This window comes from Ascidiella aspersa, chromosome 1 (assembly GCF_963924565.1).
Source record: "Ascidiella aspersa chromosome 1, kaAscAspe10.2, whole genome shotgun sequence".
NCBI lineage: Eukaryota > Metazoa > Chordata > Ascidiacea > Phlebobranchia > Ascidiidae > Ascidiella > Ascidiella aspersa.
In genome coordinates this window covers 20,319,103-20,345,680 of record NC_139447.1, presented here as the reverse complement: position 1 = coordinate 20,345,680, position 26,578 = coordinate 20,319,103, and the positions used below count along the sequence as shown (strand labels likewise).

At 33.9% G+C, this 26,578-nt stretch overlaps 1 protein-coding gene across 1 annotated transcript in view; it reads right to left on the bottom strand.

Moving 5' to 3' along the window:
* LOC146168216 (small G protein signaling modulator 3 homolog) overlaps positions 1-19,421 on the bottom strand; it is a 50,096-nt gene extending 30,675 nt beyond the window's left edge. Inside the window, exons 1-7 of the mRNA XM_083389296.1 lie at positions 19,108-19,421; positions 7,615-7,681; positions 7,411-7,517; positions 4,878-4,979; positions 3,439-3,623; positions 3,309-3,378; positions 1,533-1,728 (exon numbers count right to left, since the gene is read on the bottom strand). Coding sequence (XP_083245422.1) covers positions 1,533-1,728; positions 3,309-3,378; positions 3,439-3,623; positions 4,878-4,979; positions 7,411-7,517; positions 7,615-7,681; positions 19,108-19,209 — 829 coding nt within the window. The 5' untranslated portion in view covers positions 19,210-19,421. The remainder of the gene's footprint in view (positions 1-1,532; positions 1,729-3,308; positions 3,379-3,438; positions 3,624-4,877; positions 4,980-7,410; positions 7,518-7,614; positions 7,682-19,107) is intronic.
* Positions 19,422-26,578: the final 7,157 nt, after the last annotated feature.

Here is a 26,578-nt window from a genome sequence, read left to right as displayed (position 1 = left end):
ATTTTTTTGTGCCATTCTAAAAAAAGTTACTGAAGTGCGAAGCATGTTTTCTAGTGGGGAAAAGCCAAGGTTAGGCATAATTTAAAAACTACTCAATTTCGAGAAGAGAATTTTTGAGTGTTTGGAGTTTTACTTTGACTTGGAAAGTACACCTATATTGAGTTTAAAAAGCAATTGTGATATTCTTGTTAAATAGTCGCCATTCTTGTTAAATAGACAGGTATATGAGTATGACATTTGCATGGGCATAATGATGATGTACTAGGCCATCCTGTTCCATTTAAGGCTATATATTTGGCTGTTTTAATTACGTAAACGCAAAACAATATTTTAGCAAACTTTGGCCTTGTGTTGATATGATTCTGTAACTGCTTGCAACATATCTATTCAGCCCATAACCACTAATCATACTATGGCATGTTGCACTTGACTGTGTGCCTCTAACCTGGGTAAACAATTTCTACTAAAATTGATTATAAATATGATTATTTCAAGCACTATATTTAAAAAAATTATTTTTGTTTGCATTATTCTGATTTTGTGCTGCATGTTTGCAACTGAGTTCACCGAAACAAAGCTCATCTATGTAACAGTTTTAGAGTAGAAAAAGCAGATATGTGCATGCCCAGTTTGTAGTTTGGCATGTACCAGGTATTTGTATGTCACAAAAAATCTGGCGCCTTCGTTGCACCTTTTTGTTAACTAATTCACTTGTTAACCTTGTTTATCACCTAAACATGGCAGTCTTCATACATTCCTCTATTTAACTTTAGGGGTGCGACCAAAAAACCGAAGAATTTATGACAAAAATGCTTGTCACCAGAAGGCTGGCAAGATTCTGCCAGCAACCACCATCCAGCAACCTCTTTTACAAACTGGACATAAGGCCATGCCCCGTATTTTAAACTATACGAAAATGCAAAAATAATTCTTGCTTCTTTTTTTTGATTTGTGCTTCATGAAAATCTTTTTAAAGTACATAGTGTTTTAACGAAATATTTTTAGACCAAAGGCGACATGCGCAAAACAACTATTTAACTGAAAAATGTTCATACCACAGAACTGATTTACCAAAATTAAACCAAACAAATGCATTTTCTTTTCGCCCATTGCTGCACTTTTTAGTATTAATTAAGACTAATTTCCAATTGCGTAAAACATTTAGATTTGCCCAATTAAAAGTTATTATAAAACTTGTTAAGATGTGTGTGACCGGCAACCAGGAAAAGGTTGCCGGCCCATGAGCTACTCACTAACTAAATAATAAAGAAGATGCAAAATATACTAACACAAAATTCAATGAATTAAAACAACAATTATAAAACACTTTATGGATATTTATTTAACTTATCGGACTATGAATAAATCTTTTCAGAGGACTAAAAAAAACAAACATAAAATTTTACTGCCTTTCAAATGTTTAGCAAAGCAAAGCTTTTTATTGTCTTGTATAGAACAAAATATGATGTGCACAATGCATTTCAAAAAAGTTGTATACTTTTTAGCAGGAATATAAAAATAACAGAACATGCCTATTTCATGGTCCTGCAAGAGTTGATCTATCTGGGGGGTGTATTGTTTAATAAGCTGCCTGAATACCCTTTGATCAGCATGAAGTCCAAATAAATTAGGTCCAAAATAGGAAGCAGGAAGAAGATCCTCAATAATTGCACACATTATCCAAAATACGTCTTCTTCTTCCATTAATAAAAGAAGGTGTGAAGCAATCTGGAAATTGTTGAAAAATGTAAAAGGTATTGTTTTTTTGCTGGCAAAATTCTTTTAAGGTTTGGTTGGAAATTTTGGTTTATTTTTTACAATGATAATATACACTTGAGTTAAACTAAACAACAAGCCATCTTCTGAGCAAAAATGTCATTTGCATTGCGCAACAGGCTAAACATGATGTAGTTTAAGCACAGAAATAGATTAAAAAAATAAATTTAAAAATGTTTTCGGAAAATAAAAGAGATTCAAGATCTAGATGGCTGCATTTAAACAACATAAAAATGTTGTGCAAGTCACAATAGAGCATACAGAATGGTGTTGCATTTTACACATCACAGTACAAAACACAAAAAATACTTGAGTTTTGTTTTTTCTAGTTAAAATTGCTTTTACAACAGCATTTCTTAGAAGGCACCATGTAAAACAGAAAATATTGTGGAGGCCTGGGTCAAAAAATGGGTCTGGAATGCACATAATATGAGTTTATCCTGATTTTAAAAGCTGTAAATGTAATGATTTGACAAGCTAGTAGTAAGGGCTGGATCCAGAATTTTTATTTTTAGAGTAAATTATGAAGTTTTTAAAGAAGGAGCCAAAGTATAAAACAGTTGAAATTGTGCGCCAATTGGTGCAACTCAACAGTTTGAAAGGGGCAAGGTGTTGAGCGAAAAAAAAAATGTGACCATTTGGCTTCAAGTATAAAAAAACTAAGATGAAGATGTAATTTAAGAGGACAGGACACATTGGGAACTTTGTTTTAAAAAAATATTTGATTATTATAATAGCATTTTAGTCTAATCGTTTGTAGCGCAAAAATGTGTTTACTTGGTTGAAGCAAACTTTAAATTTAAAAGGAGACATTTTGATATGATGACAAAGTTGCAAAGACTTTGTAATAGATTTATGCATATACAAGTCACGACAAAAATGGCATAAACAAAGTTTAGGGACATTATAAGAAATTGGCAAATAGAGTCGCTATATTATTTTTTGTTTATTATTTAAAGATGGAATACATTTAAATCAATCATAGCGTAAAACCATTTCCTCATAAAAGTGACATAGTACACATGGTGATTTTTGTCTGAAAAGCTACCATCAAAGGCAAAAACATTCTAGAAAAAATGAGATATAGTTATAATAGGCCAAAAAAAGTATGGGGCATTGAGCACACTTATGGATCCATCTCTTTATTGTAGAATATTTTATTTCAAAACACACTAACAAGTAGTTACAGAACATCGTCAAACTGAATAAAAAAATGTGCTGCTCTAACTAACACAACTTAAGCTGCATACAATGCAATGGGATGCCGCTGATAGTTTGATAGTTTATTGCAAACCGAAGTGGGATGTCACTCTATATAAAAATCATAAATTATTTTTTCTCAAAATACTTATAGTTATAAACTATTGTTTTGGGATATAATGTATAATGGATATTCAACAATATAATAGTGCTGATATTCAATAACAAAATTTATATTAGTTTAAAAAACTGACACTTTTAATTAAGTTGAAAACTATTTAATTTTCATAAAAAAACATATATTACTATTTTTACGTAGTTGTGTAACTTACTGTTCCGGTACCTTGACAATATCCATTCTCAGGATAAAACCAAGCAAGTCCATGTAAAATTCTTCTTAATCTTTAAACAAATTATAAATTAAAAAACACCAATTTTTGTATAATACAAACAATTGATTACTTAGGTGTTCCTGAACTGTCCAAGCTTGAAAAACATGCATTATTTGGAATTGTTCGGAGCAAATCTTTTTCAATAGCCTTTGAGATGACAGCTTGTGTTGCACTTGTAGCACTGACAATAATTTCATTATATGAGAGTTTGCTGGTTGTCATTTTGCGCATAGCACCAGACAAGCGTAACCAAATCTAAAAACAGTCAAATAATTCTACTCAACTATTTTTACAAACAAACTTATATATTCATCACAATACAAAATACAACCTAATTGGTTCACTGAAAGCCATCACAGACTCAACGAATCTGTCAATCAATGATGCAAGCAGGGCAGGCTAAAATAACAACTAGCTTGCAATGAGGTTCGAACTTACGACCTCTGGTCATACAAGGAGCGTCGCTCTACCAACTGAGCTCCACAGGCTCAGAGAGAAGCAAGTCAAGAAACAACCATATGCCAATGCTTGCCACATTCTGTTAGTACAATCAGTTTCATATTGAAAGGGATCAACAGTACTATATCATATTCAATGAAACATGCACACACATATGTGCGTTAACAACTATGATCAAGCCCTTCCGAAGCTGCTTTTTGACCAAGATTACGGCTTACGTATCATATCATTAATACACTGAAAGCCATCACAGACTCAACGAATCTGTCAATCAATGATGCAAGCAGGGCAGGCTAGAAAAACAACTAGCCTGCAGTAAGGTTCAAACTCACCTCCAGTCATACCAAGAACGTCACTCTACCAACCTGGGGTTTGGTTGGGGGTTCGGACACCACCCTTTTCGTTAGTGATATTATCCTTTTTGTTTGTTTCTGTCAGGGTTTACCAAATCGTCAGAATCGGATTTACCAAATCGTCCGAATGTTGTTTTTCATGTAATTTGGCACGCGTCTCAATTTAATGCGAAACCAAAATCAATAAAGCGCCGCTTTTCGTCTTTTGTTTGGTTGAACGCAAACAAAGGCTATTTTTTCTCGTTCAGGTTGGCTGATTAGCAAGGGTGTATTCGACAAATGACAACACTAAATAAAGCCTTCTTCCTTTTTCATCTCGCTAAAAACGTTGAGGTTTATGTTATATCTTCCGTTAATATCCGAAAAAAAAATATCTGTCTGGTGGACAAATAGTATTTAGAAGGTGAATTTCCATAATTCTTATGATGCCAAAGGAAAGACAAGATGTGTTGAATGACAAGTAAGCAGTGATTAGGTGACTATTGCGTCGCTTAAGGTGAATCTACACGGCGGATATTGACGTCAGCAGCTGATTACAAGTAAAGGCCAAAAAAGGTCTTCCAGCAGAACTTAGGACTATTTAAGTTTGATAATTTGGGCACTTTGTTCACTTATTTTCAGCACTTAAATTTTGAGCACCTGTGCACAAGGTAAAAAAATTGAGGGAACTCTGCTGACAACTTGTTTAGGAGTATACCTGTGCACGCATGCTATGTGGAATTCCATTTTGCACAAGTTGGACTAGTTTATCTGATCGAGGAAGATCAGCTTCAATTTTGTCCCATGTTAGATGTTCAACCTAAAAATAAAAGTAGAATTTATAATGGCAAACTAAATGTGTAAAACAAGAAATTTCCTTGCCCTTACAGTTAAACGTAATGATGATATTGCAGTAAATATATAGCAGGGTTAGGATTATGCACTCGCCCCTCTGGGCGAGTGCTGATTAACACCCATTCGCCCGATTGGTGAGTGGCTTAGGCGAGAAATTAAATTAGTTGGTGTTGGGCACCACTACTAAGCGAAATATTACTTAGCGCCAGTTATTTCCTTAAACACTAAGGCGCAAATACATTCAACACTACACAAATAATAAGGTTAATCGAAGTCACATTCGAAGCTCGTAATAAAGACTCTTTCTCTGTTTTAAAAAATCGTAGCACTAATGAGGCACTAACTAAATTCAAAAAAATGATCCTTGAAAAACCAAGAGACTCGACACATTGGGTACATCAAAAGCACATTGCTAGATAAAATAATGTCTATTACAATTATTTTAAAAGGAAATTATTCTGCCAAAAGACTTCCGTGCAGCTGGAAGTTTTCACAAAAACCACATAAAAAGAAACAAAAAGCAAAATCGTAGATCCAGTGTAAAATTTTGCTTGGTGTTACTACGATGATCATATTGCAAAGATAGTATACATTCACACAAACAGACAATTTATAGGAAAGAATTGCCTAACTTGATAGACTTTAACTTTTAAGTTTTATTTTTTCTCCCCATTTCCGAATGCACATGCATGTCACCAAATTAGGGGAAGGAACAGTCTTAAACCACAAGTGGTTATTCAAAGAGACTGACCCTTCTATTTTAGCAATATTTTAAAGATTAAATTTGCCAAGAAAAAAATTGCAAAGAAACAATCATATAAAGACAATAACGAAAAAGGAAATAATTATATCAAACACAATTACGCACATACAATATAAAATACATACATTAATGTTATAATTAAAAATACATCAGTATAAACGAAACGTTGGGCAATTACAGAATTAACCATGCATTAAATATCGCCTTGGGCGACAGTTATTCAATAATTAATCACATGCAACACGGTGCAACGATGATTTTACATAAAACAAAGGCAAAACACTCTGTGGAGTAAGGTATGCCGAGACAACAAATATACCAACAAAAAACCGCTGGACGCTGGGTTAACAATTGACGTATGACGTTTAGTAGGGTCAAGGTATGAAAGTTTTAATTCAGATTTAAAAACAAACATACTTTTGGTTGCAATGTGCGGTACACTGCCCCATACTTGTATATATTTGTATATTCAAGACTGTTTACCAAATTTTTTCACAGGAACAACAACCTGCTTAGCAACAGCTTTAACAATATCATCAGTGCACTCATTGGGTGAGGGTAAAACTCCCTTTAATTTATTACTCTAAATTGTTAATATGGATCTTACTTTTAATGAGTTGATTTTGCACTTCTTATATTTGTATATTTAGTTCAGCGTTTTTCTTTTTTTTAATTTAACATCTACATTGTTATTTGCAAGCTTTTTTCTATTAAATCAAACTTGTTTGAAATAAAATCTTGATTTTTTTTTATTGAATTAGGTTAAGTCAGAAGAGAATTCAGTTGTTGTTTTTTTATATATTAATTTCTGTAGCACAGTTTGAGTTCACCAGAAATCTTAAAAAATGGGCCATGGATCCACCAAATATATTATTAACACAAGAATTACAGTGTGGTGGACATACCTAGAATTACCGCATGCAGTCAAAATGACCATTTGACTAATAAAGAAAAAAATGCATAATAATTTAGCTTTGTTTCATGCTAGAAAGTTTGTTTTACTATTGAGCGACCTAAACCTTTGTAGGTATTAGATTGATACGTTGTAGGCTCCATTATAATATTATGTTCTTTAATATACTTCATAGGCAATATCTACGAGTGATGCATTGTGTACCTTCAACATGCTTTTAAGCTGCGTAGAGGGAATTTGTGTTTTGTTTGTTTTCTTTACAACTAACATCAACATTAAAATTGATTAAAAAATAATTAGTTTTTAGAATTTTTATAATGCTCTTGTTACATGGACCACAAGTAGCTATCTAAATAATTAGCAGCGCTCAGCACAATCCACATATTCAACTTTCACACAACTTCCCACAACCTTATCTACAATAACAACACATTTTTACAGTTTTATTTTGTTGACAGTTCACATTTGGAATTACTTTTGCTTTCTGCTTCCAGCAACCATCTAATTTTCATTTAAAAATTTATTATCAAAATTATGAACTCACAGGTAACTAACGGTTCAAGCTACTGAAGCAATTGTTACATGGTTGTTTTAAAATAATAGCACAACAAACGGCTATTTGTCTTAATTCGCCAAAATCTGTAGAATGCCTATTATTTTTTCAGCATTCTAATTATGTTGTATAAAACTTAATTAGCATTAAAAAAGTTGTAGTCACACCTTTGTATTAAGTGTAAACTCTAAGTAGGCCTGCCATAAGAGTTTTTGTTGATTATTCTCTGTCCAGGGCACTCCAAGAACTTTACTGCTGTTAGGCTCTGCACCATCTAAAGTAAAACAATATGTATTTTAATCAAATGCAACACAATTTTTTTTTTAAATATAAAGTTTCAATAAAGAGGAACTATAACAAAGGCAACTAACCTTCAAAATCAACTCTAAAACCCAACTCATCATATCGGTACTCTGGTTGATCAAATTCATGGTCAACCTGAAACAAAAGTATTGTAAGATAAAACAGATTCAGTGTTGACATTTTGCACACATCCACTTGCCAATGTGAGTGCAATACAACGCTTGAATAACAACAAATCAAACAAACACAAGTAGATTTAAGTTTTTATAAGCAGAACTAGTGTACCAGTGTTGGTAAAAAGTCCAAGGCATTTAATAGTCGTTTGAAGATACAAGGCCAATCATACAAGAACTATTTAAATGTACAGTAAATCAACGGCAGGTCAAATCATTAGTGAAAAACAATTAAGACAAAAATATAACACAGCGTGCTATCATTTCTGGCAAGTGTTATTTTTTCGTCCAGGCAAATACGGATTGTTAATCCTCTTGCCCGACTAGTGAATGTAAATTTAAATCAATATGAACTCTGCTGATATGGCCATCGCAGAATAAACGATCTGTCTATAAATGACGCAAGGGAGGCAGGCAAGAAAAACAACTAGCCTGCAATGAGGTTCAAACTCACGACCTCTGGCCATACTGGGACCGAGGCGAGAAACAACCACATGCCAATGTTTGCTACATTCTGTTAGTACAGGCAACTTTACTGTAAGAAGCCATTTGGCTTTGGACTAAATAACAACAATTTATTTCATAGTTAGGGTTGCTGTACGTTGTCTGTGTAACTGTCGTGATGCCTAATAAAAGGATGTTAAGGAAAACGCGGCGAAAAAATTGGAGACAGTGTAGCCTACATTGCAACACAAAAATGGTGATGATTGTCCCTTGACTGTTTGCCTCTAAATGTGTTTGGAGTGAATTAACGAAATTCTACCCACAATAGGAGTAACACGGATACTTAAGCATGTCATACATCTTTTAAATAACGAAAACCCAAGACAATTGACGATTAGGAATAACCCTCAGATATAAAACTTTAGGTTGTAGCATCAATTGTTTAGACTTGCATGATAGCGGGATATTCAAGCAAATACGAAATCCCGGTGCTAAACAATGTCAAGTGTAAAAAAAATTTCCATCGGAAATAAAAATTGCCTACCCTTAAACAATAAACGCAATATTTTGCCAACTCTGACTAAATTTTCCGTGGTTAAACACATTGTAAGACTCCATTAGGCTTTGGCCTCAAACACTATCAATAAATACTTGGGAAGGTTTGTTGTACGACTTCCGTGTAGGTTTTCTGATGTATGTGGCAAAATTTTCCAGCCTTCTGACGACAAGCCTTTTTGGCAAAAATTATTTGTTTTTTTAGACCCGCCCCTAAAGTTAAATGCTGGGTTTGCCCAAGGAAAGTATCAACCTTGACATGTCTGGGCCATAAAAAAGGGTATTAATCAGAAAACTAGTTAAGAAACAGTTTCAAACTAGGTAAGAAATTGAAAAGCACTAAAAAAAATTCTCAGTATATTGCTCGAAATAATGATATGAATAATCCAATTTAATAAAAATTGTTTGCCGAAGTTTAAGTCACACAGTGCCTGATGCATTCCAGAACCTTCCCATCAAAGATCGTTGGCAGGAAATGCTGGTTCTAAAGTACGCCATTGATGTGTACAATGAGAAATATGACATTTCTAAAATATAACAATTATATATTGCAAAATTTTAGCGTAAAATTTGGGCAAAACGGAAACCAGTTGTGACACAGTGCAACATGCTATAGTATGCATAGTGCCTATTGGATAAATAGATTTGAAAACAGAGATACAATCATAGCAAAACAAGTTTTTTTTGCGTTTATGTAATTAAAACAGCCAACATATAGTTTAAGCCTTAGGTTTAGAAGCATGGCCTGGCATATCCTCAATATGCCCATGCGAATGTCATACCCGTCTATTTAACAGAAATGACTATTGTGATTGCTCTCTAACTCAATATAAGAGTAGTTTGATTAACTAAATTAATTGTAAATATTTAAAAGTAATTTTAGTTCAAGGTATAGTTTATTATTTTAGTTTAAAAGGTAAAATAAAACTAGTTGTTCATGTCTGTAGAACTCGATTTGGGCTCTCATAAATTCTCGAAGAATTTAATCAAAGTTTTTGTAATAGTTAAAAATAAGGACTTAAGTCAAAAAGAAAGACAATTCTTACAAATAAGGACAAAGGGTTTTAAGAATGGCTAAAACAAAATTAATTCCTACCAATTGTAATGCATAATGTTTGTACATATTCGGGCATTTAAAAAATATATGTGATTGAATATGTGTAGAACCAAACACAAATCTTTTTTCGTGAAATGGATGTTTAAAAAATAATATTAAAATATTTTTTTCTTTTTTTAAATAAATAATTTTTCGCATAAATTTCTTTGTTTTTTTGGCTGATTCCTCAGCCGACATAGTCGCCAAGTTGCCAGCATTCTGCTATACTGGTTGTGCGTTACCAAACTACATCCAACGTAAAAATAATCGTGTTTGAAAATGAAAATCGCCTGACGCTTGCTTGAGACACGCGCTTGATGATCCGCCTTTCTCTCATAGAAAGAGAATAATTTTGTTCAGTCGGAGAGCACTAACTTTCTTTCTATTTTAGCTTATCGAGCCACTTCTTGCTCAGTGCGAGCAGAGTGTGCTACATGTGAGCAGCGTCTCTCTGTCTGTCTTCATGTAAACATACGACCGACCGGCAAACAAAATATTCCATTTCTTAAAACAAATTTATGGAAAAGAAATCAATCCATAACTATTTTGGGAGGAGGTTGGCCGTTTATTTCCACTTGGTGATAATTTACAGCAAAAATTGCTGTAATTGATATTATGTTTACCAGCGAGTTGTGACCAACATAAAATTGGCAAATGTTTAAATAAATACTTGATTTTATTAGCTTGTCTAAAAGTCAAACAAATATGCATATATTGTCAGTGTAATTCTTACTAAAGACTGTAAATGAACCAACTTGGCTAAAGGAATATTCTACATTGTTTTAACGATAAATTGCTTTACAGCTTAATGATTTGTTCAGTCATGCATTAAAATAAACAAACAGATTTATAAAAAACTAATATTGGGTACAGGAAGCACAACACAGGTTAACAATAACCAAAGAAATAACAGCGGTAGGGCCAATATTTGCAGACTGCACGCCAAAGAGAATTTTAAGTGAGAACCAAACCTGCGTAAAGTACTATTCTAGATGAGTTCACACCGATTAAGTTTGCATCCTAATTGAGTTTGCAAAAAAAACAAAAAATCTCGGTTGAACTTTTTTTATTGATATTTACAATTATTTAAATGTACTCCAGCAAAAAGACGCGAAATAGAATAAAATGAAGGCCAGAATAAGACCAAAATACCAAAAGTCAGAATAAGGTATAAATCGAATACAGTGAAGTGGGGTAAAAAACGATTTTAGCTAACTTGTCTGTCTAACTTTGTGTTTTAGCAGCAGAAGTGTATTTTTTTTTATTTCTAATTAGGCTGATGGGTAATCTGCACTTGCATAGGTTCTGGGACACTTGTTATATTTTCTAAAAATATTTTTCCACTAATTTCAAGTTATAGAAGGTTAAAATAATGAGTTAAACTTATTTCCTAATGTTAAACAAATTTAGATCAATTGACCTAAAAAGAATAATTCAAAAAGTTTAAATTTAATCTATTTTGCTTATTTGAGCATAGTAATAATTCATGTGGTATTAAATCGGATTGGGTACATTTTGTTCAAAATATTGGGTATCAATATCGGAATAATTTCTTAAAAAGTTTCACTTTCTTCTGCCACTAAAGTTACCTGGTATTTCATACTTTTTGGCACATAGCTTTCAATATCCTGAATAAGACTAACAAGTTTGGTTATTTTACCTATAGTACATGCCTGTTAGTTGTCTACCTTAGTATTTTTAGCTCATGGTCTACAAACAATCCTCAATGTATAGCTCTGGTAGGGTTACATATTTGCTAGGCATATTTAGTTTACTTTATAAACCTACAGATTACAAATCAAAATTATGGGGTAAAAAATACATTGGGTTAAATAAAACAAGTGACTATGCAGCTAGTTTTTACAGGTCGCAAAATGGGTTATGACCCCACGCATAATAACATGTTTCGACCGTTGTTCTATGTGTTTCAGAAACGCATGTTAGCCTACAGGCGAAACACTTCACAATCTGAAAACCGACTACGTCGTAAATATGCTGTATAAAAATTCCGAAAAAGTATTGTAATCAGTTCTGATTTCGAATGACATCAAACTATACTCAAACCAGAAAAATTAGATAAAATGAGTTGGAGTGCCTATACTACCACTTCAATCACATATCGGAATCCGATATTATTAGACATCCCTACTCCTGACTTCAAACAGGAGCAAACAGCCTGGGGCCAAAACAAAAAACTAAAATTGTTGATGCCAGACCAGTGACTTGAACCATTTAGGTTTATATTTTGATGAATATGTGGACTTATTCCTATAGGACCAGGTCTTGTTACAACCATTTTAAGTTTTATTCCGCTGTAGATATAACTGTGTATATGGTTTAAGTATTTTTTACCATGTAAATTTTTATCCAGCTTTGCATGAACTTCTTTCTGTTTTCACTTTGTTATTGGTGAATTTTAGGAAACTTTTATAAATTCAGCCTAAAGACACCATGCAAGCTCTACATTGCTCTACATTGCTCTACATTGCTCTGCAATGTTATTTAATAAATTACAAAGTGCAATTTCTTTTTAATTAAAGTAGGAGTGGCCAACATATCGATCGCAATCGCCCAAGGCGTAGTGTGGGGTATCTAGGAGTCTTGACACCCCACTTTGGACTCTCAGTAAACAATGATCACAAAACTCGAACTGTGATTGCTGCGATGTTACACTAGCAACATTGCACCTGGCATTATAAACCCGTCGCTGTTTATTACTGCCAGATCCTCGTTATCGTTGTTTCCTTAAGATCTTCACTTGTCATCAAGATAACGTAAAAACAAATAATTGGTGAGATGAGCTGCCAATAACGTAGAAATCATTAAATTATATATAAAATTAATACATAGATTTTTTTAATATAATTTAATATCACGTCGACATTTATTAGCGTCAGGCCGGTCAAGAGCTTTTTGCCTCAGGTTGCTTGGTTAGGTGTATTAATTAGCCTCAATTTCGTAAAGGAACAAAAAGCTGTCACGGTTGTAATACACAGTACCGTTCCATCTGCAATAATAAAATGTGAGGTAAGGAAAAAAAGGGCAATTTGAAAGAAGCGAACATACATTTCCATATGACACTAGCCCTGCATGATTTATCGATGCCAGGTCTGTCAAACTTCAATTTTTGAGTTGGTAAAAACGCGAGCAATTTATAGTTGTTTGTGTTTAAGTGAAACATTGCACTAACAACTTAGTAATTTTTAACTTTGGTGTAACCAGCTACCAAGTCGATTGATTTGTGGGAATGGGTAATATTTTGTCTGACATCCACGGATTTCTTAAAAAAAATTGCTTCGTCTTCCTGGAAAGAATAGCACTAATGAAATTTCCATTTAAAAAGCCGCTCTACATGAGCGTGTCAATGACAAGCCAAAGTGGATGGATCCACATGACCTACCTAACGCCCGCATAATAGATGAAACTCAGTAAACTTAAATCCATGCTAAATCTTGAACTCCGAGTCACTATTTGTTTTATTTTGTTGAGGTATACAATTTATTTGTAGCAGTATAGTTTTTTTGGTAAATCTGTAAGAATATCTCTATAAAAATAGGTGATTTATAAGTTACGCTCCATTTACAGCGATTTGTTTAAACTTTAAACATTCTTTATTTTACTGACAGCGAAGTATAACAGTTTAGTGACACCCTGACAACGCAAATTCATAGTGTTTTATTTCAAGTGGACAATTTTTGCAGTTTCATTCACTTAATAATATTAATCAATGTTTTAAGTGACCTGCAAAACATGGAATGTTAATTTTTTGGGATACTGCCAGGTTCCTAAGGGGTGTTTAAACCTCAACCAAAGCCCCCTACTTGTATGGGTTTGGTAATTGTGTGACACATCTAATTTAAACTATAAATGCTATTATATTAACCAATATGCGCATCTCTTTTATTGCCTAATGCATCTCATATCATTTAATTTAAAGTTTTCTATTTAAAACTAAATAAACATTGTTTTTTCTTAGACTGAATTTTAGCTGCATTTATGTACGGGTACTTTCCAGAACAGCAGGTGTTTTAAGACAAATTAATGTTATTACGTGACTATCATCATCCCTGAAAATTTTCACAGCCCCTCTCCAAACAAAAATCCTGAATCCATCCTTGCACATATCATAGTGCAATTTGAAAAAACCTTGCCTTCCTTAGCATGAAAATAGGAAAATCCAGAATATAGGCAAGGAGAAATTGTGAGATTTATACTAAAAAAATAGTTTTGTTAAACTGCATGATCTTTCTCAGATGCTAAGGATGAAAACGGTGGTGCAGAAGTTAGCAGCCTAAAAAAAGGTCTTCCGCAGAGTCCATTTGGGCACTTTTGCGTCTGATAATTTGGGCACTTGGCACATTCATTTTCGGCACTTGCGCAAAACTTTGAGCGCTTGGTAGATGTACAATCAGAATTTTATGCACACTTGGTGTTGACTTTTTACAACGGCCAAACTTTTTTTTGAATTAAGGTTTTTTTGAATTAAGGTTTAAGGGGTGCACCTGCGACAGAATGCAGACAGCCAGACTTTCAAGACAACAGTAATTAATCAAACAGCTTACATGTAAATCAGGATAAGGTGTGCAGATTGTGTGCAAAATGGTCACAAACTAAGTTGTTCCAAATCAATAAGAAATATGTGTTTTTGCAAACTACATGTATCCAGCTATTCAGATATGGAATATTATGGACTTATCAAGTAAATTCAGAATTTCATAAGCATTTTTATGAGGGCATCCCATTGTGAAAATATAGCGTTGTGGACACTACAAAATAGTGATACCAATTTTACCGAAATTGTTCAAGTACTTTTTGAGATATCAGCGACTGAAAATTGGCTCTTTTTAGGCTTTTTCCTGGTCGCTCATGCATAACATTTAACTGCAAATTTTGTTTGACCTATTATGAAGGTGTTTTAAATGGTAACTAAAAAATTCCAACGCATATCAGTTCTCCGAAGTAAGCAGATTCTAAAAAGATATATTGTTGTTTGTTTTTGTATCACTACAGGCCACCAAGTGGCTAGTTTCACACATGACTATTTGTGATCAGTCATGCATGACAAAACTTTGATCGCTTATAGCGAAAAATACTCTACTTCGATTTTTCTGCAACTTAGCTTAAATGAAAGGTAATTTTGTTGGCTTTCTACCCTCCAAATTTGTAGTGGGATATTTGAGTAGAAATTACAAAATTTCATTGCTTTGTAATAGATTGCGAAAAAGCTTTATGACGCACTATAATAATGTATAATTATGAAATGTGATTGTCTGGTGCTTCCAGGAAGTCAAAAAAACTTATAGGTTTGCTGGTACAGCAATGCACACTAGAAGCCAATACATAGACCAATAATTTCAATCAATGTATGGCGAAAATTGCCAATAATTTTAATGATTTGCGACTGAAAACTTTATACACAATCAGCGCACAATACTACTTATACTAACAGAGGAGGATTCTATACGATGACAAAGAGAAAGATACTATACAATGTTAAGTACAAGTATATATGTATATTGGAAGACACCTCATATTCAAGTAACAGACTACCAAGAGCTTAAATCTTTTGCAATGTTATTGCAAAGCACCGCCCCTCATTCAGTTACACCAGGGGTTTTTAACTAAGGGAGCCATAATAGTCAAATATTCTTTTGTGTTTTCATGAGAGCCACAAACATCTAGCTATATGTTGGCAAAAACTAGTAAATTGTAAAAAATGTTGATTTTGCATTCAAAAACATCAATATGTATCTATTACATGTATTAAATAATAATCAATAGAATATAACACTTTGGACTCCTTAAATCTTACCAATATAACAATATACATTCATGTAAATCAGGATAAGGTGTTGCTTTATCTATTGCCCATGTTATGAAATGGTATCAGTAAAAAAATGATGATAAATATTGTTATCAGCATTTGTTCCACTTTCCAGGGCCCCAAGTTGAAAGTGTTTGATGCAAAAAGTGACACTATGACTTCAAATGAATGGATTACTGCAAACTAGAACAGGACTTTACAATATTTTTTTAGTGTTATCTTTAAGCACTTTTGCAAATTCCTATTAATGATTGACTGTCTTTTTAATGAAACATGTGAACTTAGAATTGTAACCAAATACTTTAAATGCTGAAAATTCATTATTTTTATTTCCAGGTTGTTTGAAGGAAATCCGTGGAGAGGTCCCAAATCTATTACACTTTATATTGACGCCATCTTTTGTTATGCATTTTCTTTCTTTTTCATGTACATTGTAATTACTGGCTATATAATTTCAATTTTACATAGTAATTATGACACTAAAGTCCATAATTAATTCATTGTTGTTGGTAAATCATTGTATATAAATATTTCATGAATAGTGTAGTCATGTTCCACCCGATGCCGATTTGACTATGCAACACCTCAGTGTCATCAGTTTGATGTAGTGTCCACAATGCTATCATATCTATAATGTTGTATTTCCAGAAAGAATTCTTTGTAGGTCCCCCAAAGTGACATGGGGTGTTCCATCATTACTTTTTAGCGATTATTTATTATGAATGTTCTAAAAACAGTTCATTATTGTGCAAGTGCTTTTAATGTTGCGGCCACTACATATCGTTGCGGACACTACAAATGGCATATTTATTGAGAAATTTGGAGGTGATGAAATAAAAAATAAACCATCCTATGACATATATGCTAGGACCAATATCAGTGATGTTTGGACCTACAAAGAATTCTTCCTGGAAATACAACATTATTGATATGATAGCGTTGCGGACACTACATCAAACTGATGACACTGAGGTGTTGCATAGTCAAATCGGCATCGGGTGGAACATGACTACACTCAGGCGTGTAGCGTGACCGTTTCAAAGGGGGGGGTGTCCCAAATTTTCAACTTGGGGAATTCCCCTATTTTCCGTCTGAGGTTAATGAATAATGACGTCATAAAACGGGTGTGACGTCATAAAATAGCGATTGTAATGACGTCATAAAACAATCTAAGCGGAAACAACTAACGTCCAGCATATTCAAACACGAGCGTGGTCGACACTCCTGCCAGGTGAAAAACTAAACCAAGACCGTAAAATACGTGTAATAGTCGAATTTTTTTACTTTTAGCAGCGCAGATTCTTAAGTTCCATGTACGGGACTACCACCTGCTTTTTGCCAATACTAAACGAAGATCGTTTTTCCCTGGTGTTATTATGCGACGATTAGCGCAACATCTGTGCTAGCTGTGTGCCAAGTCACCTAAAATACAAGTTGCGGTTGAGGGAAAATATGTTGTGTCAACTGCACACTAAACACGTGGTCTTAGAATATGCTTATAGAGAACAATTTTGCATTAACCATCATTACAAAAAAGGGCGACTTTAAAACGCTCACGACAGTCATCATTATACCACCTTTTAAGAATCTGATTCAGTTCAAAAAAATCCGTTTTTAACCGATATCTAATATTAGAGCAGAAAGCGAACATTAGCTGCGCCTAACTTCGACCTTTTAGTGTAAAAAAAGAGACGGTTTGACTTAGCGAACTGTTAATTGTCGAATTCACACTTAATAATTAATCAGGCAATCTCAACAATTATCAAAAGAGATAAAATATATATTGCGTTTACGGTCGACCAAAAAAGACAAAAACGGAGTGTTGCGTTAGATTTTGGTTACAATAGTTTTTTTAAACCCCAGCCCCCTGGATACGCCACTGTGTCACATGATCAGTAACCCAAACCAACTAGGGGGCCTGAATATGGTGTGAACAAACTCCAGTAAATACGAGCGAAGCCCGAAAAATTTTACGTTTTGTGTATTCTAGACGCTAAAAATGGCGATTATTACGAGCTTACGGCTGTTTAAAGTCGTCTATTTGACGTTAGAAAAATTGCAACACCTCGTTGACTTATTCACGTCCGATTGTCAAATGATTTCAATTGCGCGCAAAACGCTATGGAATTGTGGTGTTAGAACAGCCTCTGTGACGTAACAATCACAAACTGTTGCACTTCGTTGTCAGCAAACTTAACGATGTTTATCAAACAAATTTGGTGATATTTGTAGTTTAATTTCGCCGATTGTATGAAGCCTGGCTTCAAAATCGCCCTTTTAGAACTCTGTATAATTAGCAAATTATTCAGCTGAAACTGAGCCAGAAAACCACACAAACATGGCTTATTACTGACGGTAAGACGGCCATTTATTATTAGTTTAGCGGAAAGCTATAGTTCGCGGACGTTTTAATCTATGTTTCAAAATGCGACGGCCAAGCGCTCTTTTTCGAGATTGAGGCTAATAAAAAACATTAAATAGAGCGACCTGCGGTGAAGACGTTTGCTGTACCTTACAAGCTTGTTTTCTACGTTGTTGAAAATATTTGTCCCAATAATAGAAAAAAAATATATTAAGCTTGATTAAGACTAGAGTATTGTTGACAGATGAAATGCTAAATGAAACAACGATAATGAGCGGTGATTAGGGGGCGATAAGCACCAACATGTTTTCAACGCCAGGTGCAATGTTTGCAATGTAACATTGCAGCAATCACGGTTTTAGTTTTGTGATGTGATAATTGTTTACTGAGATTTCAAAGGGGGGTGTCAAGACTCCTAGATACCCCCCCACGCTACGCCCCTGACTACACTATTCATGAAATATTTATATATGATGATTTACCAACACCAATGAAATAATTATGGACTTTAGTGTCATAATTACTATGTAAAATTGAAATTATATAGCCAGTAATTACAATGTACATGAAAAAGAAAGAAAATGCATAACAAAAGATGGCGTCAATATAGAGTGTAATAGATTTGGGACCTCTCCACGGATTTCCTTCAAACAACCTGGAAATAAAAATAATGAATTTTCAGCATTTAAAGTATTTGGTTACAATTCTAAGTTCACATGTTTCATTAAAAAGACAGTCAATCATTAATCGGAATTTGCAAAAGTGCTTAAAGATAACACTAAAAAAATATTGTAAAGTCCTGTTCTAGTTTGCAGTAATCCATTCATTTGAAGTCATAGTGCCACTTTTTGCATCGCACACTTTCAACTTGGGGCCCTGGGAAGTGGAACAAATGCTGATAACAATATTTATTATCCTTTTTTACTGATACCATTTTTACTGATACCATTTCATAACATGGGCAATAGATAAAGCAACACCTTATCCTGATTTACATGTTACTGTATTGTCTTCCTGACAGCACGTTTGCTATTGTGTGCCCTATAAGAAGAACATATATTAACAGAGGACGCACTGGTAAAACATGTATAAATAATTTCAACTTACCCTATTTAAATTTTCAATTAGTTTGTGTGGTTTCATAGAAGCAATAACACCAGAAAATGGACTGCCAGATATAATGTTGTTTGTCTGCAGTATTAAATCCATATCTACAAGATACAACAATACTAAAACTGTATATGATATGCCTAATAAGGACCAATCTTGGGAAAAATATAAAACAAATGTTTCTCAACTGATGTGGGTCAAATGAGTTCTATAAAGTATGTCATTTGGCGAATCGGGGTGTTTAGTTAGGGGTAAGAAGGCTGCTGGCTCTGAAGACGAGAGCCGACGGCTGCCTAGTCTCTTACAAGTTCTTAATCCGACTCCAAGGGAGCAGGCCGCTAGAATACCTGTCCTTAACTTCTTGTACTCTCTAGACAAAGACACTTCACTCAGTAGATGTTGCCCGTCGAGTATATTAACAAATCTCAGCAGTACATACGATAAACGGAGCGGTGATTCAAGCCGCTATTAGACCATTGTCATTTCGGCGAAATAATTTTTTGCAATTTTTTTTTTTTTTTAATTATTTTTTCGCCGTTTACCACAAAGTAAAAATAATATAAAATGAAAGATAATGCAAAATCTAAACAAATTATTAGATAAAAATGCCTGAAAATTCATTAATGCTAATCATAAAGAATGAAACACAATATACCAAAGCGTTAAGCATACCAAAAGTAGTTCTTACGAACTTTTTTTTCAAAGCTAATTATTTAAAAAAAACACTGGGTAATCAAAGGCGATTTTGAAAACTATCCGAACTGAGGAAGTTTATAAAAATCGCTGTGTAGCTACTATAGAACACACTAAATAAAATAACATTAGTCTCTCACTGACCTGATTAAGAAATTTACAGCGAAATGGCTTTTTCGAAGCATAATTTTTGTCAAAAAAATGTTGACATTTTACGCGTAGACAATATATCAAGGGCGATTTTGAAAACTATCCGAACTGAGAAAGTTTATGAAATTCGCTGTGTAGCTACTATAGAACACAATAAATAAAATAAAATTAGTCTCTCACTGACCTGAATAAGAAATTTACAGCGAAATGGCTTTTTCGAAACCTAATATTCGTTAAGAAAATGTCAATATTTCACGCGTTTTAGAGAAGAAATCAAGGGCGATTTTGAAGACTATCCGAACTGAGAAAGTTTATGAATTTCGCTGTGTAGCTACTATAGAACACACTAAATGAAATAACATTAGTCTCTCACTGACCTGATTAAGAAATTTACAGCGAAATGGCCTTTTCGAAGCATAATTTTTGTCAAAAAAATGTTGACATTTTACGCGTAGACAATATATCAAGGGCGATTTTGAAAACTATCCGAACTGAGAAAGTTTACAAAATTTGCTGTGTAGCTACTATATAACACTCTAAATAAAATACCATTAGTCTCTCACTGACCTGATTAAGAAATTTACAGCGAAATGGCTTTTTCGAAACCTAATATTCGTTGAGAAAATGTCAATATTTCACGCGTTTTAGAGAAGAAATCATGCGCGATTTTAAAGACTATCCGAACTGAGAAAGTTTATGAATTTCGCTGTGTAGCTACTATAGAACACACTAAATGAAATAACATTAGTCTCTCACTGACCTGATTAAGACATTTACAGCGAAATGGCCTTTTCGAAGCATAATATTCGTCAAGAAAATGTTGACAATTTACGCGTATAGAGAAGAAATCAAGCGCGATTTTGAAAACTATCCGAACTGAGAAAGTTTATGAAATTCGCTGTGTAGCTACTATAGAACACGCTATATAAAATAACATTAGTCTCTCACTGACCTGATTAAGACATTTACAGCGAAATGGCTTTTTCGAAACCTAATATTCGTTGAGAAAATGTCAATATTTCACGCGTTTTAGAGAAGAAATCATGCGCGATTTTAAAGACTATCCGAACTGAGAAAGTTTATGAATTTCGCTGTGTAGCTACTATAGAACACACTAAATGAAATAACATTAGTCTCTCACTGACCTGATTAAGAAATATACAGCGAAATGGCCTTTTCGAAGCATAATATTCGTCAAGAATATGTTGACAATTTACGCGTAAAGAGAAGAAATCAAGCGCGATTTTGAAAACTATCCGAACTGAGAAAGTTTATAAAATTCGCTGTGTAGCTACTCTACAACACACTAAATAAAATAACATTAGTCTCCCACTGACCTGATTAAGAAATTTGCAGCGAAATGGCATTTTCGAAGCATAATGTTTGTCAAAAAAATGTTGACATATTACGCGTATAGAGAAGAAATCAAGCGCGATTTTGAAAACTATCCGAACTGAGAAAGTTTATAAAATTCGCTGTGTAGCTACTATAGAACACACTAAATAAAATAAGATTGGTCTCTCTCTCATCTGATTAAGAAATTTCCAGCGAAATGACTTTTTCGAAGCCTAATATTCGTCCAAAAATGTTGACATTTTACGCGTATAGAGAAGAAATCAAGGGCGATTTTGAAAATATCCCAAATACTTTTTAGAAAGCCTGATATTCGTTCTGCATATTACTTAAAAGAAAACACTAATCGGTTCATCTTCGATTCTGCAGTTTCGCAATAATATTTAATTGTCTCCAAGTTTTTAATGCGTTTTCTGCTTTGATAGTTAGATGCTAGCCAATATATTTTTCTTAGTTTGGTGAATTTTCCGAACTTATTTTCGAAGAAAAAATGAATATGTTGTTATTTTGATAGTAAGTTTCAATTTTATATTTTTATTGCAATAAATTTTTTGTATTTTGTGATTCTTCGTATTTAAAAAAACGCATAATTCGTTTTTTCATTACGTGACAATGGTCGTTGTGTTGTAGAAAACATGCTGGATTCAAATTTATCATTTTTTCTTATTTTGTTTCTTGTCGTTTAAACGTTGCATTAGTTAACCGTGGTTAAATAGCAGTGTTTACACTTAGCAGTTTTATCATAGTTAATCTGACTTAATCAAAATGTAGCAAAACACAAGAAGCTGTTTAATAAGTTAAATATTACAGATTTAGAAATTAGTTTCACGTGCTCAAACTAAATTAACACAGCTACATGTTACCGTAAATTTGTTATATGTTGGTGTCAATTTAAGCATTTTTGGCAGGGTACTTAAATTTCGGTAAATTTTTGTATCCAACATTAAATGCCTTATGTGAATATAAAAAATGTAGGAAAGGTTTAGTGTTATTACTGCAAGTTTAGGCATTATCCAAACCCACTTTTTATATGGTAGACATAAAACATTAAACTATAGCGTTTGGCCTAATTTGATCAAAGCTGTTTAAAACAGGGAGTCGAACCGGAACCGAACCGGACTTTATGAACCGGTTTTGGGTCAATTTTATCCGAACCGTAACCGAACCCGAACCGGTTTTTATAAGATTTTAAGGAGCCGAACCGGAACTGAACCGAATAATTTGAAAGTACCTGAACCTTAACCGAACCCGAACCTGTAAATAAAAGCGGTTCGCTCCTGCATGACGTCACAACTTCTATTTTACAGAGTCAAGTTACGCCATATTCGAAATTTTATTAAAAAATATGAATATTGAATGAAAAAATCGTTGATTTTTTATTTTTTAGATATTTCAATAACGAGTTGCTGTTTTTTAATAGATCACGTAACTTAGATTTGAGGGGGTGGGTCCAGATTAATGAGTCTTCATTTATATAATTGCCAAGATGAATCGACCACACTCCTACAAGATTTGAGATGGCCTGTCTTCGTGAGGCCATTCAGGTCCAATTCTTTCCTTTAGTTCAGATACATGAACAGTCAATTTTTGCTGTCTTCAGTCAAAGCTGTAAAAGCCTCTCTTCTGGTTCAGTCACAAAAGCACTCAAGTTTGCTGTCTGAGTAGAAGCTATATAAGCCTCTATCTCTCTCCCTCTCTCTGGTTTATATTGATTGAACACGCTATTTATAGACGAGAATCAGTTAAGAAAATTTCTGCGATAAAGAAAGATTTACGTCATTAATTCTTATAATACTTAACAAAATATCACGTGATAACAAGGCGTGGTCTAAACCTTTTTCTCTCGACTCTTATAGACGGAAATAATATTTTTGTCCAAATATGGCTTGAACAAAAGCGCTTCGCTCTACATTGCGACGTAACTGGCGTTCGATTCTAAAATAATGGATTGTTGACAATAAGGCGAATTTCAAAACAAAGCGCTCACATTAAACGGATATACGTAACATCACATACAGCTCTGACGCATAAAAATTGGTGTAACAAGGCATTCGTTGCAAACTCTAGCAAGATATATCGGCAATCGAATTTAAACAAAAACTTTCATGACGCAACATTAAGGCGATAAAACAAAGAATTAATTTGATGTGCTGACGTGTTGCGACAAATACTCCCTTTGCAAAGGTTTTGCAGTCATTTCGAATATATAGGAATGACATTATTTTCCAATTGTTTTCGTGTGTTGTGTTTCAGCTGTTGTGAAATGCTTATGGAGCATTGGACGCGAAATTGTCCGATCATTTAACGCATTTGCGCAATTGTTTTTGGTTCGATTCCTGATTCCTCGAGAAAATTTTCGTTTGTGCCTGAACTGGCAAGGAGGATTTTGATGTCAGCGTTCGCTGGTTGCTTGAAATGTGTTTCATCGACACGCCAGAGCAGTTTGCTGTGGCTTTTTTGCTTTTCAGGAAATCTGTGCGGCTTGCAGGTGAAAATCCCTGCGCGGTGCGTTGCAATTCTGACGTCACCAGGAAGCCGTTGTTTTGCGCGTTGCATCTCGATCTATCGCTTTGTCCAACGCTTGTTGTGTTTGTTTTCTGAAATTTCAAAATATTTTTCCGGCAGATGTGTGTTCGAAATTATCTGTAGCAACACTCAGTATTCAAGTTATTTATATTTTGGTTATAGACACACATATTTTCTATACTTATATATATATATATAGGCGCGACAGGTTACACTTAAAGTTTGAGACAATTAATTACTGGAATATATATTTACTCACGTTACACATCTTTTGCAATTCAATACCATTTTTAAATTCTATTGATTTTTAACATTGAGCAACATTTCCTTAAAAATTTGCATTTTTTTTTTTAGTTTGCACAATTCGTTCAATGTAAGTTTTAAAATAACGACGCATCACAAGAAAATACGCTTTGAAATTGCTGCTTTTTCACTATTAATTTTAACAAAGGCAGGTAATGGGCTTATCCCTAATTCGTGTTTATAGACTTACACGATTTTGAAGCATATATTTCGCGTGTGGAAAAAATCATTATGCTTTTCTTCGAGGTATTTAGACTCGTGTTTGTTTTTTAACTACCTAACTAAACGCGGCTGCGTATAACGAGAGTTCCCTAAACTAAAACCCAAAACCGTACCAAATATTTAAAAGAATTCGGAAATTTAACACAAAATTATTTCGTGCACAACAAAATTAAATCATGATTCACAAGTTTAACGCGTTGATTTCAAACTATTGAGCTCCAAGCACAAAAATTAAGCTCTTTTAACATTTATCAAAATATCGTGCGATCGATGTTTAAGCTTAGACTTCATAGATATAGACTATACATAATTTGCGAAATGCGATACATAATGGTTTAATAAAAAGTCGCACTAAAATAATTTACAGACCTTTCAGTCGATATTTTCACTTATTATATATATAATTTTTTTTTTTTTTTTTTTAAATGTATAATAGATTTTTCACCTGATAAACTAGGCAGAATCAGTTATTGTGAAATCCATAATTCCGTTTCGTTTTCCATGATTCCAAACGGTGGTGATGTCTTTATCGGCAACGCTTGTTTGTATTTCGTGTTTCGAATTCCAAGCAAATGCTTTGCTGACGCTATGGAGCGTCTCTTCACGTATCTTTCGATGAGATTAATTTCTTCTAAAGCTGGCTTCTTGCAAGTTCCAAACATGACAGTTTTTAGGCGGCCGTTTGTAGGTGGTCCATACAGATTAAGGCACATATTTTTTCTTTGAGCTTCGTTTCTTCAGTCTTCTTGGGAAAGTAGTTTGCAGGTGGTTCGTTCCTCACACGCGGGCATCAATTTGAGGGGGTGGGTCCAGATTAATGAGTCTTCATTTATATAATTGCCAAGATGAATCGACCACACTCCTACAAGATTTGAGATGGCCTGTCTTCGTGAGGCCATTCAGGTCCAATTCTTTCCTTTAGTTCAGATACATGAACAGTCAATTTTTGCTGTCTTCAGTCAAAGCTGTAAAAGCCTCTCTTCTGGTTCAGTCACAAAAGCACTCAAGTTTGCTGTCTGAGTAGAAGCTATATAAGCCTCTATCTCTCTCCCTCTCTCTGGTTTATATTGATTGAACACGCTATTTATAGACGAGAATCAGTTAAGAAAATTTTTGCGATAAAGAAAGATTTACGTCATTAATTCTTATAATACTTAACAAAATATCACGTGATAACAAGGCGTGGTCTAAACCTTTTTCTCTCGACTCTTATAGACGGAAATAATATTTTTGTCCAAATATGGCTTGAACAAAAGCGCTTCGCTCTACATTGCGACGTAACTGGGGTTCGATTCTAAAATAATGGATTGTTGACAATAAGGCGAATTTCAAAACAAAGCGCTCACATTAAACGGATATACGTAACATCACATACAGCTCTGACGCATAAAAATTGGTGTAACAAGGCATTCGTTGCAAACTCTAGCAAGATATATCGGCAATCGAATTTAAACAAAAACTTTCATGACGCAACATTAAGGCGATAAAACAAAGAATTAATTTGATGTGCTGACGTGTTGCGACAGATTAAATGACTTACAATTCAAACATTATTTTCTACATTTATCGACCCACATTTTGAGATTTAACGCAAATTATATTGTATCTGAATCGGAACTTTATGAACCGGTTTTGAAATAGCGATGGTCGAACCGGAGCTGAACCGGAACTTTTAAATTCCTCCGAACCGAAACCGGAACTGAACCGGATTCCGAAAAAATTCTTGAACCCGAACCTGAACCGGAAAAGTTTAAATTTTGTTTGTCTTGAATTACCAACTCAGACAATAACACTTAAATCGATCAGCAACACAGTTTTGTCATAAATTTAGCATATAATTAAATACATGACCCACTTGAAAGTCTATTGTTACATTGAGGTTAATAGAGTTCATTTAAAAGGCCTTTGTGATGCAATAACTAATCATAAACACCAGGGGAAGTAGGTTTTAATCTCTTCTAGCTACGAAATTAGGCTTCGAAAAAGTCATTTCGCTGGAAATTTCTTAATCAAATGAGTGAGAGACCAATCTTATTTTATTTAGTATGTTCCATAGTAGCTACATAACAATTTTTATAAACTTTCTCAGTTCGGATAGTTTTCAAAATCGCCCTTGATTTCTTCTCTATACGCGTAAAATGTCAATATTTTTTGACGAATATTAGGCTTCGAAAAAGTCATTTCGCTGTAAATTTCTTAATCAGATGAGTGAGAGACCAAT